The 14,247-nt window shown below is 45.8% G+C and overlaps 1 protein-coding gene across 2 annotated transcripts; it reads right to left on the bottom strand.

Moving 5' to 3' along the window:
- Positions 1-2,471: 2,471 nt before the first annotated feature.
- Positions 2,472-14,155, bottom strand: ARFRP1 (ADP ribosylation factor related protein 1). 2 transcript variants are annotated; one of them, XM_042832521.1, is made up of 8 exons: positions 14,082-14,155; positions 12,746-12,845; positions 12,283-12,370; positions 11,708-11,790; positions 11,156-11,237; positions 10,799-10,869; positions 4,887-4,987; positions 2,472-3,364 (listed from the first exon to the last, which is right to left on the bottom strand). In XM_042832521.1, the coding sequence occupies exons 2-8, from the start codon at positions 12,836-12,838 to the stop codon at positions 3,277-3,279; spliced, it is 606 nt and encodes a 201-aa protein (XP_042688455.1). In that variant the 5' UTR covers positions 12,839-12,845; positions 14,082-14,155; the 3' UTR covers positions 2,472-3,276. The 2 variants fall into 2 exon arrangements, with proteins under 2 accessions (XP_042688455.1, XP_042688454.1); XM_042832520.1 differs by having other exon boundaries at positions 14,032-14,135.
- Between the last annotated feature and the right edge of the window lie 92 nt (positions 14,156-14,247).

The raw sequence follows: 14,247 nt of genomic DNA on the forward strand, positions 1-14,247 counted from the left end.
CAGGCAGCACTACAATGAGCAGAGAGTTCAAAAGCACTGAAAGTGCTTTTTTTGGTTATTGTTCTTCAGCAATGTTGTTGTCTCCTGTTGCTAACAGCTAATAAATGTTTGCCCAGTAGGGAAATTCCAGAGAGGTGAGAGAAAATTAATCTTCTGTTAATGTTCAAACTGAGGCAAGTGCAACACCTACCGCTGTCCTGGGCCATTTGGTTTCATCTCAGTGTAAAGCAATCAAAGGATAAAGTGATTACTCAGATGAATTTGTTGTGGAATAGAAAGCAGCTGTTCAGATAAATGAACTGTTGTGAACGGGCAGAGGCAAAGCAGGCCCTTCTTGAAGGTATCCAAAATCTGAAGAACTGCTCACTTTTATCAGCTTAGAAATGTCCTTCCTTTCCTTGAAGGTTTTCTGGGGACCTGCTTGCAATGCAGAAGCATTTTAAACATCAGTTTGTGCTTCCTGTAAGGACTTAAATAAAAGCAGGAGTCTGAATTATGATGAACAGCTGATGAAATCACTGCTCAGGACACAAAACTGCTACCAGCATGGCACCTCCAACTGTGCCAAGCGGATTGTTTCAGTGGTGCTTATGCACCATGGACCATCCCTTCTGAGAATGCTTCTTCCATACCCACTCCATCCTACTCCATAGGACTGTCCCAAAGCCTCGTTAGCACTATAAACCTGTTTACACAGACTGAGGCTGAACTAAAAATCAACTGAAGCAGTGAGTTGTCCTCGAGTACCTGCTTACGGTCGTGTAGAGCAAATGCAACCAAAAACCCCAGCTGACTGAGCAGCACTCTGCTCTCTTTGCTTCACACAGAGCAGCTGCATGCTGTACACCATCAGTGAGGTACAAGTGCAGGTCATGCTTGCACAGCAAGACTTTTATCTTGCACCTATCAGCTGAATTCCCTCATTGCAGTCACGCTGCAGCACGGAGGACACACAGAGCAATACCAGAATTGCTTTGACCATGTTTGCTTACTGGGTTGCACTCAGAAATCTTGTGACACTACCAGGTAGGTGCACTTTGTCATGCTGGAAAAATCTGACTGCTAAGCTTGTTCTGAAACACACCTAAAGTGCCAAGCAGCTCCACCTGCCCCATCCAGAACCTGCTGTGACTGTGCTGGAAGTCAACTCAGAATTGTATAGAAACCTCCAATGCCAGTTTCAGAGAAATCCTCCCTGACTTCTGTGGACATCAGAGCATGCTCCCACTTTTGCACCAAAGCTGATGCATTTTTCCAGGCAAAAAAAGAAAAAACCAACAAAACCACTCCCAAGCATGAGAACTTGTATTTTGAAGTCCATATGTTTGCTTTGGAATGTGCCACAAAACATTCTTGGTGTCTAGACACTTATGAGAACAGCTACTTCCTCAAGCTCAAAACTGTTTCTCCTCTCTGATCTCCTACTGTGAGAAAGAGATCTGAGAAAGGTATGGGGAAAGCTTGGAAAACCCCTGGTATCCAATTAAACTGGTATTTCACTTTAGTTGACTGAAGAATTTTATCTCCCAGCATGGAGCTTTTCTTCTCCTGTCACTGTTTTACATCATCAGCCTAATTGTTGGCATCAGCCCTGCCAACTGAAGCAACAGCCAGGACCACAGTTACCTGGAAAACCCCTGTGCTTTCAGAGATGCTCAAGTGGGGGAGATGTCCCTCATCCAATTCTCTTGTCCACCTGAAGCTTTCAGCCTTATAAAACATGCAGCACCTACAAAAAGAGCCACTACTTACAGCAGGTGAATGATCTTCCAAGTAATCTTCTCTTTTGACACCAACAGAGTGCACAGGAAACCTGAGATGGGTTATTGGGTCTAAAGAAACCTACTGACATCTCTTGTTTTAGCTGTTTAGTTCTCCTGGGATGCAGCACTGACATTTCCACCACTCCAACTCAGGCAGTGTGTTTTTCTTTCCATCTGTTCTAACAGCAGGAAACTCTAAGGGATTTGAACCAGATTCTGGAATCACTTCCATTCTGTACCAATCACTGTTTTTCTTCCATGACAACTGCCTGGCCTTCTCCTGTCCCAGTGCTATGTAGAAGAAAGATGCTGTTCAGGCTGCATGTGCTTCATGACATACCTCAGGTTCCTTCACACCTTGACTCAAAGCAAGGAACTGAATGCTTTTGTGGAAAAAAAAAATGGCAGTAAGTTGTACACAGAACACTGAACACAAAGGTCTTTGGCAGACCCCAGATAACATATCTTTAAACAAATATCACCATCCATCTCACTCAAACAGAGCCAGAACAATGTTCCCTTCATCAGGAGCAAACAGCACCGAATGCCCACCAGTGCCAAGAGTAACTCAGCCACACAAAGAATAATGCCAAACCACCCCAAAATGCACCCCGATGTTTTCAAAGAGGTACTGGGAGAAATGTTAGTGATATGCCCACAGAACTACGACCTGGGTAGGCTACAAGAGAAGTTGTTTCCACAAGAGAATTCAAAGGAGCAGGAAGCTTTATTGCAGACTGATTTTCTCCCTGCCCAGAGGTTCAGATTTTGGCCTAGACATTAAACAGAGAGTGCCCCAATTCATTCCAGTTAAACAAGGCAATCAATTGTTCTTACAATAAAGAGTGCACAGCAGAGACTGGCAGTCAAAGCAAGGCAGTGCCTCACATCCTGTTAAGAATACCCTTTTCAAACAGTGTATCACTGTGCTACAGGTTGGCTTCCATATTGCATTTACCACAGGTAAAAGTCATGGATCAACGTGCCAACTGAAAACTGAGTTATGATCAATACTGTCTCTCCCCATCATACAAACGAAAGCATAACAGGGCCAGTAACACCACCTTTAGTAGCCATGGGGTGGGAGCAGCAAGGCATCTTCTCAGAGAGAAGGGAGAGCCATTCCCCATGCTCCCTCCCCTTTCATATTCACTTGTTCAGTTCCTTCAAGGGAGGAGAGCTCCACATTACTGGCCTCTAGCCCATCAGACTAATAAATCAAGAATCACAAAGTAATACAAAGTAGAAAATGAAGTTCTTTGCATCTGCAGCAAAGCACAGATTGCCACTCAGTCTATGCTCTCAGGTCAATGGCTTAATACTTGATGTAAGAGATTCCCCCCAACCCCAGCTGGAATCCTTTGCTCAGGTTTTTTAGACAAAGAAAGAGAATGTCTGTCTCCAAACTTCGGAAAGAATCAGGTGTAATAGGAATCTGGTGGACCACCTTCTTTAAAGAGAACACTAAGCTGTGTGGGAAGAGAACGTCCATTCCTTGGCTGCCTTGGATTTCTTACGTGATGTCCTTCTTTCTCGGCGGCCGATGAATGTTCCTCACCACGCACTTCACCATCCATTCAATTCCCTCGTTCACACCTTTGCTGAGGAAATAAGACAGGTAGGCAAGATTAAAACACGAAAACGTGGTGGATGTAGGTCCTAGCTGACAACTTACTGAAAGCAAAGGGTCCTGCCCTGCACTTCACTGCTGGCATTACTATCAAAGCTTCTCAAAGCCCCAAACAGCGGCAATCGGATGTTTTTCAATTTGGCATTTAAAGCCCATATTTTGTTTCTCGGTTGTTTCCACAAGTCTGCGTCCAACTTGATGAGACATCAACTCTGGAGAAACCTTGAATGTTAGAGCACTGGACAGTCAGCTGGTTTGAGGTTATTTGCTGCAAGTCCCAGGCTAGCTGTATCACATATTCCAATCTGGCTCCAACTTTCTGTAATCATCTGTGCTGAGGTTGCCAAGCAATAAACTGGTCTGCACAGCTTCCCAGACTGGACTTCCACCAGTATTTTCATTAGTGCAAACTCCAAATGAAATTTTGCAAGGAATTTCCACAGAGATCAAAAATAGAAGTGTTTGTATGAAAACCACACTGGTAAAGGTTGTGTTTCATAAGGCTATTATCTAATGTTCCTCTTCCAGTCAGTGCTTACCCATTGTTTTTGTTGTGGTGGTCATTCATCTGCTTAACAGCACTTGGTTCTTAGTAATGGAGACAGCTGAGATTTTTTTCCCCATGGTTTTAGAAGCTTTACTTATGTTTCCCAGTAACTTGTATTATGTTACAGCTTTGTGGTTACATTAAAAAAAGAGAAGGAATCTCAGAGCTCTGGGTTCAGTCCTTCAGGTAGTAATTCAGCCAGGAGTTTCTGCAGCCATCTCTAGCAGCACTTTTGTCTTAATGCCAAACAACACGTTTCACTCAAGAAATGAAAGTGTTGCCCAAGTATTACAAAACACAATGCACCATAATGATGCCAAGATGTTGAGAACTGGGTGGCCCGGTCAAGGCCGTGGCACGCAGCTGCACAGGCATGAAGAAATATCCCAGCCTCCCAAATTTTGGTCTGTTCTAGTCACTGTGCCTTAAACCACACGGTTCCCAGGCACACAAGCTCTATCAGACAGCCCTATATATTATCTATGTAACAAAGCTCATCTGCACGCCCAAAAACATGACAGCAAAATCCTAATTACTCCACCAGCAATGGAACACCACTCACTGCCCCAGCAGTGTCATGAACAGCTGCATTTTCAATTGACTTACTGCATAAAAGCCAGGAGCTGCAACAAATGAACCACTGCAAGGATTAACATGCAAGGGGAAGGAAAAACAAAGCAGAAGCATCACCAGCTCCATAAGCCCCCAGGTCCCATCACTTTGTGCCTGTGAGCAGACAGGGCTGGAATATTTTCATAATGCTTTATAGAAGGGATTTGCAGATGGAGTTGCTGACCTGGTGAAAGTTCAAGGTTCACAACCGTGTCTGTTGCTGCTGGGAAGGAAAAGCAGCTCCCTCACCATGGTTCTGCACTCCGTCACGCTGATCTCACATGGCACTACACGGCTGTTCTGTTAACCAGAACATCAGCAGTTCCCTACTCACCCAGTCAGAGCAGAGCAGGCTTGTGTTAGGCAGTCCCTCTTCCCAATTTTGTTAATGCAGTCACTAAATGCTGTTTTGATGTCAGGTATGGACAGACAAGTCTGCAAAGAAAATCAAACGAGAGCTTTCTTTCTATGCTGCAGCAGACAGCGGGCTACCAAAACAAATCCTACCACATCCCCAGTTCTGCTCCAGCCAAGATGGCACAGTGATGTCAGTTAACACCCCCACTCCCCTCACACACGAACACAGCACATTCACTTTCCTTTCATTAAAAACAAAAAAAAAGCTTTTTCAACCTCTTTTCAGTAGCCGTGATGGAAGCACAGCCTTGCACCCTGCAGATAACCCTGCCCCAACCATCACACACAAGTCCTGTGGGAGCACAGCTATTCACCAACCCTTTGGAAATGGCACTTAGCAGGATCCCAGCCATTCCAGCTTGTGCAGTCCACCCAATGCCAGTGCCCTGCCTGATGTGTGCTTTCAGAACATGCTGAGTGCCACCTTTCTTAGGTTCCCAGGGGATTCTTTGACATTAAAGGCACAGCCTTCCCTGTTTGCTGGCATTCCACACATGGAAGAAAATGCTGATAGCACAGAAAGCATTTCCAGGATCCTGGTGTCACTTCACCATCAGCTCTTGCAATTCTGTACATTTGCTAAGAGATTACTGGGAAGCAAGTTTAAAAGACACACAGACGTAACAAAAACCAAGAAAACAGCACGTTATGTTCCTGACAAAACAGACTGACATCAGAAATCCTTTGTTCTTAGGGTTACAAGACAAGCAAATTGCCCTACTGACGCTGAGGTCTGCTCACTGAAGACTAGAGTTAGGCACCAGCTTTTAAATCCTATTCTGATCTCAGTGCTCGGAAGCCTTGGACAATCCATTTAAGCACTTCTGTTGGCCACGAGCCCAGCTCTCTTCCTCTTTCTGTTAAGAGATTATAGGCCCTCAGCAAGGCTCAAACACATGTTTTAGGCACGTGTTTACTCAAATGCCACATCAGATCCTTGTGAGGCCGGAGGATTAAGCCACATGTAAGTATGTTTTGATCGTAGAGACGACACGCAGTCAGGAATTCAGCCTTCTGTAAGCCCGGGTCTTAACTCAGCAGAAAGATAGAAAGGAATGATCCCAGCAACCCACTTTGCAGAATGCTGCTTCTGGAGAAACTTGACAGGGCAAACCAACGTGGGGATGGTAGTGTGAGAAATCAGCAAACCTCAGTGCTTGTAACTGAGAAGCGTTCTTAAGAAATGACCTGAGAGTTTAATGACACCCAATTCACACAGTGCCCCGGAATTCAGAACTGTGATTTTCCACTGTGAATTCCTCGAATCCATTTGTTGTGCAACTTTTGATGACTGTATTTTCTTATGACCTCAGTTCAAACCTTCAGCTGCAACCAGTGAGATCCAGAAATGTTACAGAATCACAGAATCACAAGGTTGGAAACGACCTGCAAGATCATCCAGTCCAACCCCCCTCCCATTCCTATCAGTGCCACAAGCACTAAACCATCTCTTGTAGCTCCTCATCCAGGCACCTCTTGAACACAACCAGGGATGGTGACTCCACCACCTCCCTGGGCAGCCATTCCAGTGCCTGACCACCCTTTGAGAGAAAAAGTTTCTCCTAATATCCAACCTAAACCTCCTCTGGTATAACTTCTGGCCGTTTCCTCGGGTCCTACTATTTGCCTGGGAGAAGAGGCCAGACCCTTTTGCACCACAACTTCCCTTCAGGAGGTTGTACAGTGCAGTGAGGTCTCCCCTGAGCCTCCTCTTCTCCACACTGAACAATCCCAGCTCCCTCAGCCGCTCCTCATCAGACCTGTGCTCCAGACCCCTCACCATTTCGTTGCCCTTCTCTGGACACGTTCCAGGGCCTCAATGTCTTTCTTGTAGTGAGGGGCCCAAAACTGAACACAGTACTCGAGGTGCAGCCTCACCAGTGCTGAGTACAGGGGATGATCACCTCCCTGCTCCTGCTGGCCACACTATTTCTAATGCAGGCCAGGATGCCGTTGGCCCTCTTGGCCACCTGGGCACCCCCAGATCCCTTTCCTCTTCACACTCATCCAGCCACTCATCCCCAAGCCTGTAACGCTGCATGGGGTTGTTGTGGCCAAAGTGCAGAACCCGACACTTGGCCTTGTTAAACCTCATCCCATTCACCTCAGCCCAGCTGTCCAGCTTATCCAGATCCCTCTGCAGGGCCTCCCTGCCCTCAGGCAGATCCACACCACCTCCCAGCTTGGTGTCATCTGCAAACTCACTCAGGGTGCACTCAATCCCTTCATCTAAGTCATCAATGAAGATATTAAACAGGATGGGCCCCAGCACCGACCCCTGGGGGACACCACTTGTACCAGGTCTCCAGCTGGACTTCACCCCATTGACCACCACCCGTTGAGCACGGCCCTCCAGCCAGTTCCTTATCCAACGGAGGGTAAAACTGTCCAAGCCACGGGCAGCCAGTTTCCGCAGAAGGATACTGTGAGAGACCATGTCAAAGGCTTTGCACTTTCTTTTGGTTACTTCATGCACCAAAGCCACTGTAACTCACTGCAAGATTTTTGCCAAATGAGAAACTACAAAACTCCTGAAGAAGACCTGTCACCAGTTGGATAAATAGTAAAAAGATAAAATAAAATACAAAATAAAATACAAATCTCACATACTAACTTCACAGGAGTCAACCCGGACTTGGGAGCTGGAATTCACACCAGTAGGCACGGAAGATGGGTGAGAGATTATGTCCAAATGATCAGTTTGTTCAGGTTTCTGAAACATGCAGCTTACTTTCTGTATGACATTCACTGCCAACCAGGAGCATCTGAGCTTCTCGTGCTTAGGAGAAAATGTCAGCTGTGGCTTCCAAGTTCCTCTCTTTTCCTCCTATTTCCATTACAAAACAATTGTTTATAGATGTGTTTTGTCTCCCAGCTGAAACCAGAGAGCAAACTAGGGAAACTGGATTCGTGATCACATCAACAGAGCAACATTACAATAATAAAATCCACAGCTGACCTTTCTGCAGTGATGCTATCTACCACACCAGAGGAAAATCACAAGTTGAGGAGTCAGATATCCACCTCCACTTCCCCTAAAGACAATCATCATTGCATGCAGGCTCTCTGAGGCACAGTCATGCCAGGACAAAGCTTCAAGTATGGGCTTCCCAGCCACCTCCAGGGTAACTGGCAGAATGGAAACAGGGAAGGAGCTAATGATAATAAAACAGCTAATAATAATAAGGCTCCCCCCCCCAAAAAAATAATGATTCTAACCAACCTGGCTTATGTTCTGTGCTACGTTATTTTTATGGAAGCTTATTTTAAATTAAAACTAACTTAACAGAGAAGCTGCAGTACTTCTTCAGTTGGAATTCAGAATGGTCATCGTGTGGAAGGTTTGTTTTCCAACATCTGTATGGCAAAAAAGAGAACAGCAGGAGTCTTCACAAGCACACTGCAGCAGTCACCACCACTCTTCTCATTTCCCAAAGACACACAGAAGCTTTCCAACATTCCACTAACTTCAAACTAAATTCCCAACATTTATCCCACCACCAGGCCTGCAAGACCTCCTCCCAAAGACATCACACAACACTCCAGTTCCATAGACTCGTTTTTTAGCTTGCTTGTGCCAGTATTTCTAACTGCTTCCCTAAGTGAGGCATTCTGTTCCCCATTTTACAGCTCAGAAACACAGAGAGTTGGCAGGTTTTTAAATGCTGCGTTCACATCAAAACTGCAGACAGAAAGTTCTGACTTTGCTGTTTACTCAGCAGTAAACAAATAAAGCAAAATGGGCCAAAAGTGGGACTCTGACTTGAGAGTCAGCACCCAATACTACCTATCAGATATCGATGCCCCCAGCAAAGCCACAGCTCCTTTAAAACAAACAGGACCAAAACCAGCCCTCCCACAGCACACATTTGACTCAGCATTTAATCAGCATTTCAGAATGCCTTAATATTGAAGCTCTGCTAAACACAGAGCGTATTCCTGGCAAAAGAAGAGTCACAGAAATTGTTTCCAGGATAGAAAAGCTGCTACTTCATGGCCCGTGGTGGTATTCCACCTCCTGATACTGCCAAACATCACTCATGCTTGGCAGCGCCCTGTGGATGCAATTCACCCCAGGGTAGCGGTGGCTGCTAAGAAAGGAATTTCTTTCTACAGGCTGTTTAGCACCAGAGCCAAAAAGAAGCTCACACTTCACGAGACTGCGTGCATTTCAAGCACTGAGTCAAAATCTTCCCTCACTTGCTCTTCAGGACATCAATCCATGCCAGAGTTTGGAGACGTTACAACACAAGCATTCTTCTGACCTTTACAGATGTAACCAACCTACATTATTGTTCACCCACAAATACCAGAGTGATGAAGACACCATTTATCTTCCCTCGTGATGATCTGGGTTAACAGCAGAGGAATGCTGGGGAGAATTCTTTGCTTCAATTACGTGTCTGGAGATCCACAGCAGAACAATCTGTGCCACTGATTACTCTGTAATGTTTGATTTTCTTCCCAAGTTCTTCCCTCCTGGTAGATCAGTGGAAGAGAAAAAAAGACCTCCCATTTTCTAACCCTTGCTTAAGAGAGCCTAAATCATTACTCAGAAATATGCTGTAGACTCTGCAGTGTTTTGTTAACAGCACTGATGGCCCTTCACTCCGTGTTCACGTCCAAGATCATCTATGATTAGACCTCCACAATTTAGATATTACTTGAAAATAGATACACTTCCAGCCAGTGTAGCTTTGCTAATCTCATCACAGTTCTTGATTGCATGAAGGCACTGAAGCTGTGGGCTGCACCCAGAGCCTCTAGACCTTCATAGCTTTTACCTTGAAAGCCTGTTTCAAATACCTCTTTGTAGCCACTCGTTTGCCTTGGCCCAGTTTGGGTGCCAGAAGAACTGAGCTCTGCAGTATGACCACAACAAAAAACTCATGTATGGCCATAAGGAAATTTCAAACAGCTTTTAAGTCACTGCATGTACTTAAATCTCAATGGCTAAAGATAAGAGAGCAGATTGCTCACTGTTACTGTACTGCTGCATGGAAGACAAGAGGCAACATTCTAGTTTCCACACAGAAAAGACACTCATCTTTCCCATGCACCAGAGTTCACAGCAAAGTCAGGACCTGAAATCAGGAATTATGGATCTGAAGTTTATGCTGCCCCTGAAGTGGAATTACACTTCCTTCTGTGCCTAGATAACATAAGGATCACCCAAATGTCTCCTGGGCTGTATGAATGAACAACAACAAAATCCACCTTTATATCCAAAGTGATTTCTATGGAAGTGTCAAGGATCTGCCACAAGTACACTCACTGAGATAGGTGTACAGGCCGGGGAAGGGAGCTGGAAGCACTGCCACCCTTTGGAACAGATCCTGATCACAGCTGCAAAGGTTCCTATTCCAAATTTCCCCAACAGTCTCTAGCTCCATCTAGAGACTGATCTCTCCAACTGCATACTGGAATTCCACGGACAACACAGAAGAGCATAAAGTTCACTAACCAATGTTTTGTTGAATAAACGAGAAGAAAAACAAATCGAGATACCGAGCCACAGCACAGGAAAGCCATCCTGTATACAGTTACAGTCACATTTCTCATTGATCAGTAACAGCTATAGTCTGTTCTGTTTACAAAAAAAGCTTCAAATCAGGTGGGAAAAGTGCCTCTGTAAGTAATCTTACCTGCATCACTGGGAAAGGGCTGGGAGAAAAAGGAAAAACTAAATTCAAAGGAATTGTTTCCAGCAGTGAGAAAGGCCACTGCTGGATCAGCCCAGGAATATCAAATACATTTAACACAAACGCAGAGCCCAGCTTCCCAAGGTCTGTTTGCTCATTTAAGAAGCACACCTGCACATAATCTTACCTCTACATCCTGCTTGTTAGCTAACACCAGAATGGGAACCCCTTCCAGAGCTTCGCTAGTAATCATCTTCTCTGTAAAGAACAGAAAACAGAACAGAGGTTTAACCAGTTCTGGAAGGCAAAGTTGTGCAAATACAAGACCCTTCTTGCCCAATGAAGCAAGAAGATCCTCCTTGTGCTGTATTTTCATTTGTTCCAACCTTTCAGACATTCACCTCATAAACATTTATTATGCAAAGATGCAAACGTCCTTTGGCTGTGCCAGCAACAGGCTGCAGGATCAGACAGAGTTGCAATGACAAAACAGTGCCAAGAAACACGATGAAATCACAGGACTGGTCAAACACAGCACACTTACCAAAAGCTCTTTTAGATTCTGAGAGCCTCTCCTCATCAGTGGAGTCAATGACGTAGATCACACCGTGAGATTCAGCATAGTACTGAAAGGACAACACATACATTGGTGTTGTAGCAGCCAGGGCCAACTGTTACTCCTGTAGATTTTTGTTTTGTTTGGTAAGATTTTGATACACGTGAAAGAGATCGACCACGTAAAGCCAGCTGTTTGCATCGTGTGTCTGGAGGGAAGAATGGCACCACATAAAATGCACTGAAATGCATTGCCTGCTTGCTGGCTGCTGAATGAAGCAGGTGAAGAAGCACATTGGCTCCACAAGCCCTGAAGAGCTTCTCTCTGCCATCACAACCCTCGTATCTAATGGTAATCACTGTCCATTACCACTACTGCAAATATGAAGCACAATCTTTGCTAACTTCACAAAGATACATTGAAGCCTTTGGAAAAGGATTGATGCTGAAGACTAAGGTTACCACAAAACCTGCATGACTATTAAAGGATCACAGTTCTGTCACTGTGAAAGAGACCAAAAGAGAAAACTGCATCTCCAACCTTGTCCCAGAGAGACTGCAGCTCCTCCTGGCCCCCCAGATCCCAAAACATCAGCCGAGTTTTGCCAACATCAATGGTACCAACTGGAAGGAAAGAAGGAAAAACAATCCAATGAAAACTGAAAGGGTCTCCAAAGCACAGACACTGAGAGTGCTGGGGTGGAGCAAATCACATACAGAGCTACTTCCAGCAACAGAACAATACATGAGGAAAAAGTCACCATTGTATCAGATAGAACCACAGACAGAACCACATCAGTACAAATAATATCAGAATCAGGCCAAAGAATTCCAGCAAAATGTTACTTAACTGCTGAGTGTAGCCCTGAAATGGAACATCTGCTTCTTTAGGTTTTCATGACTTCAAGGTTATCTTTTCTTATAAGCTAAGCCAGTCAACTTTATTCTCTCACAAAAACACACAGGGGGAGGACTGGGAGAGAAGACCTTCATTTGCAGGAACTATTTTGGTCTTGTCTACTCTTCAATAATTCAAACACTCAAGAATGAGTGCCTAACTTTGCAAGCAGACCATAATAATAACAACAATAATAATAACAACCCATATTTACTTACTGTTTAAGCCCACAGTGGTTGTGATTTTCGACAGACTCATCCCTTTGTAGTTCTTGTTAAATCGAGTTTTAGTCTGCTCAAGGAAGGTCTGAAAAGGAATGTGAAAAAGTATTTACTCTCAAATATTCTACTGCCTTGGGTAACCCTGCCCCAGACCTGCTTTTTCATGACTGCAGAGTCCTGTTCCAACAGACAGTGCCCTCCCTAACCTTGAAACAAAGCATTTTTCTTGCTCCCTCTTTCAGTACAGAAAGAAGGGCTCACAAGTGATTACAGGATTATCCAAGCTTATGCTAAATTTAAATACGAGATAAAAGTTGATTCTTTGGGGGTAACATTGCTGAAATAACTCATGCTACTGACAAAGAAAGGCTAATCTATCTGATAGAGGTTTTATCTCTGGAGATGGGGTTGTTTAGAACTGCATGCAAGCTCTATGCAATAGGTAACACACAGCACTTACTGTTTTACCAGCATTGTCCAAACCAAGGATCAGGATGCAGTACTCATCCCTCTGGAACATGTATTTATAGAGTCCGGACAGCAGAGTATACATCCTGCTCCTGCAGCAGATGCAAGGAATCATTAACAAGCAGATCATTTCCAAAGTTCTTTCATTCCACAATCTAAACGTTTCCCAACATCAGATTAATAAGTTACATTTCTCATTGATCAGTAACTCTTAAGCCAGCCATAAGACAAATCACAGATACAAAAGCAAGCATGCAAACACCTCAAGATCCAATGTTCAAACACATTTAAGTGAGGGGTGATCTCCCAAGTAGCTTCACCTCTGTTTCACCACACGAAGCACAGCATCCACTGTGAACTCACTTCTCCTTTCAAAACTTGTTTTCTTCGGGACTTAACAGAGAGCTTGAAAGTAACTTGCAGATAAGACTCACAGAAAAGAAGCCAGTGGCATTCAGATATACAGAAGGAGTGCTCTGAGCATACTGCAGGTTGGTGTCCCCTCACTTCGTTTGTGACCCAGGTACAGCATCATGGGATGTTCAACAGCCAAACCAAGCTCACAGCCAAATGTACCCTGCAGGTGTGTAGGAACGCTCACCTACCCCAAACTCTCCTCCTTCCAGCAGCAGTGCTGCTACAGCACCCACCATACAAGCAGCTGGTCACAATATAACGCCGTGCAGTTAAACGGCCAGCAGCACAGGGCTGAGAAGCACACAGAGCAGCACAGCAGCTGCCAGCAGCACGCACTGCTGCTCGTTGGCTTTGCACAGGGTAGAGAAGAGCTGCTCAAACACGAGGCACGGCGGTACCGAGAGCCCGCAGCATCGGAACTGCTCTTTTGTTCAGCATAGACTCAAAAAGGAACCTCAGGGGAAAGAGTTTTAGAAGTGACAACCTTTGTGCGGGTGAACAACCGCTTTGAAGTCAAACAACGCTGCCTAAAGGCCAGGGGAAAAAAGTAATACAGAAAAGACAACAAAAAAAGCGTTCCAGAGGTGAAGGGAGGGTTGGGCAGTGCATAGAGCGGGGGGGTCGGGGGGGGCGCGGCAGGCTGCAGGGCTCTGCTCCCGAACAGCCCGGCATCGGGCACACAGCACAGCCCTGGAGCCCCCCTCCAGGCCCACCAGCAGCCCCAGCCCCGGCCCCGGCCCCGGCCCGGCCCCGCGGAGCCCCCCGAACCCTGCCGCTGCCTCACAGACTGCGGCCTTCACCGCCGACACCGCCTTTCAGAGCCCAACCGCGCTCACAGAGCCGCCCCAAACCCCGCCGTACCCTGCGGGCCCGGCCGCGGAGCGTAGATCCGCACACCAGCAGCCCCTCACCCGGTATCGGGAGCGCCTCCCGTCAACCAGCGCCGCCGCCGCGCTCCCCTCGCGTGGCGCTCTGGGAAGCGTAGTTCTCGCGCCGCCTCCAGGATGGAGAGGAGGGGGATTTTGAACTACAGCTCCCAGAATGCTCAGCGACACCGGAAGCGTGGGAGGACCCGGA

The sequence above is a fragment of the Centrocercus urophasianus genome, unplaced genomic scaffold, assembly GCF_019232065.1.
Source record: "Centrocercus urophasianus isolate 14NV4802_14NV808 unplaced genomic scaffold, USGS_Curo_1.0 seq_38, whole genome shotgun sequence".
NCBI lineage: Eukaryota > Metazoa > Chordata > Aves > Galliformes > Phasianidae > Centrocercus > Centrocercus urophasianus.

Coding starts and splice junctions, on each gene's coding strand:
- ARFRP1 (XM_042832521.1), bottom strand. CDS start 12,838: ATGTATACTCTGCTGTCCGGACTCTATAAATACATGTTCCAGAGGGAT. Junction 11,791..12,282: donor AACCACTGTGGGCTTAAACA/GTAAGTAAATAT, acceptor CTTTCCTTCCAG/TTGGTACCATTGATGTTGGC. Junction 11,238..11,707: donor TGCAGTCTCTCTGGGACAAG/GTTGGAGATGCA, acceptor TTGTCCTTTCAG/TACTATGCTGAATCTCACGG.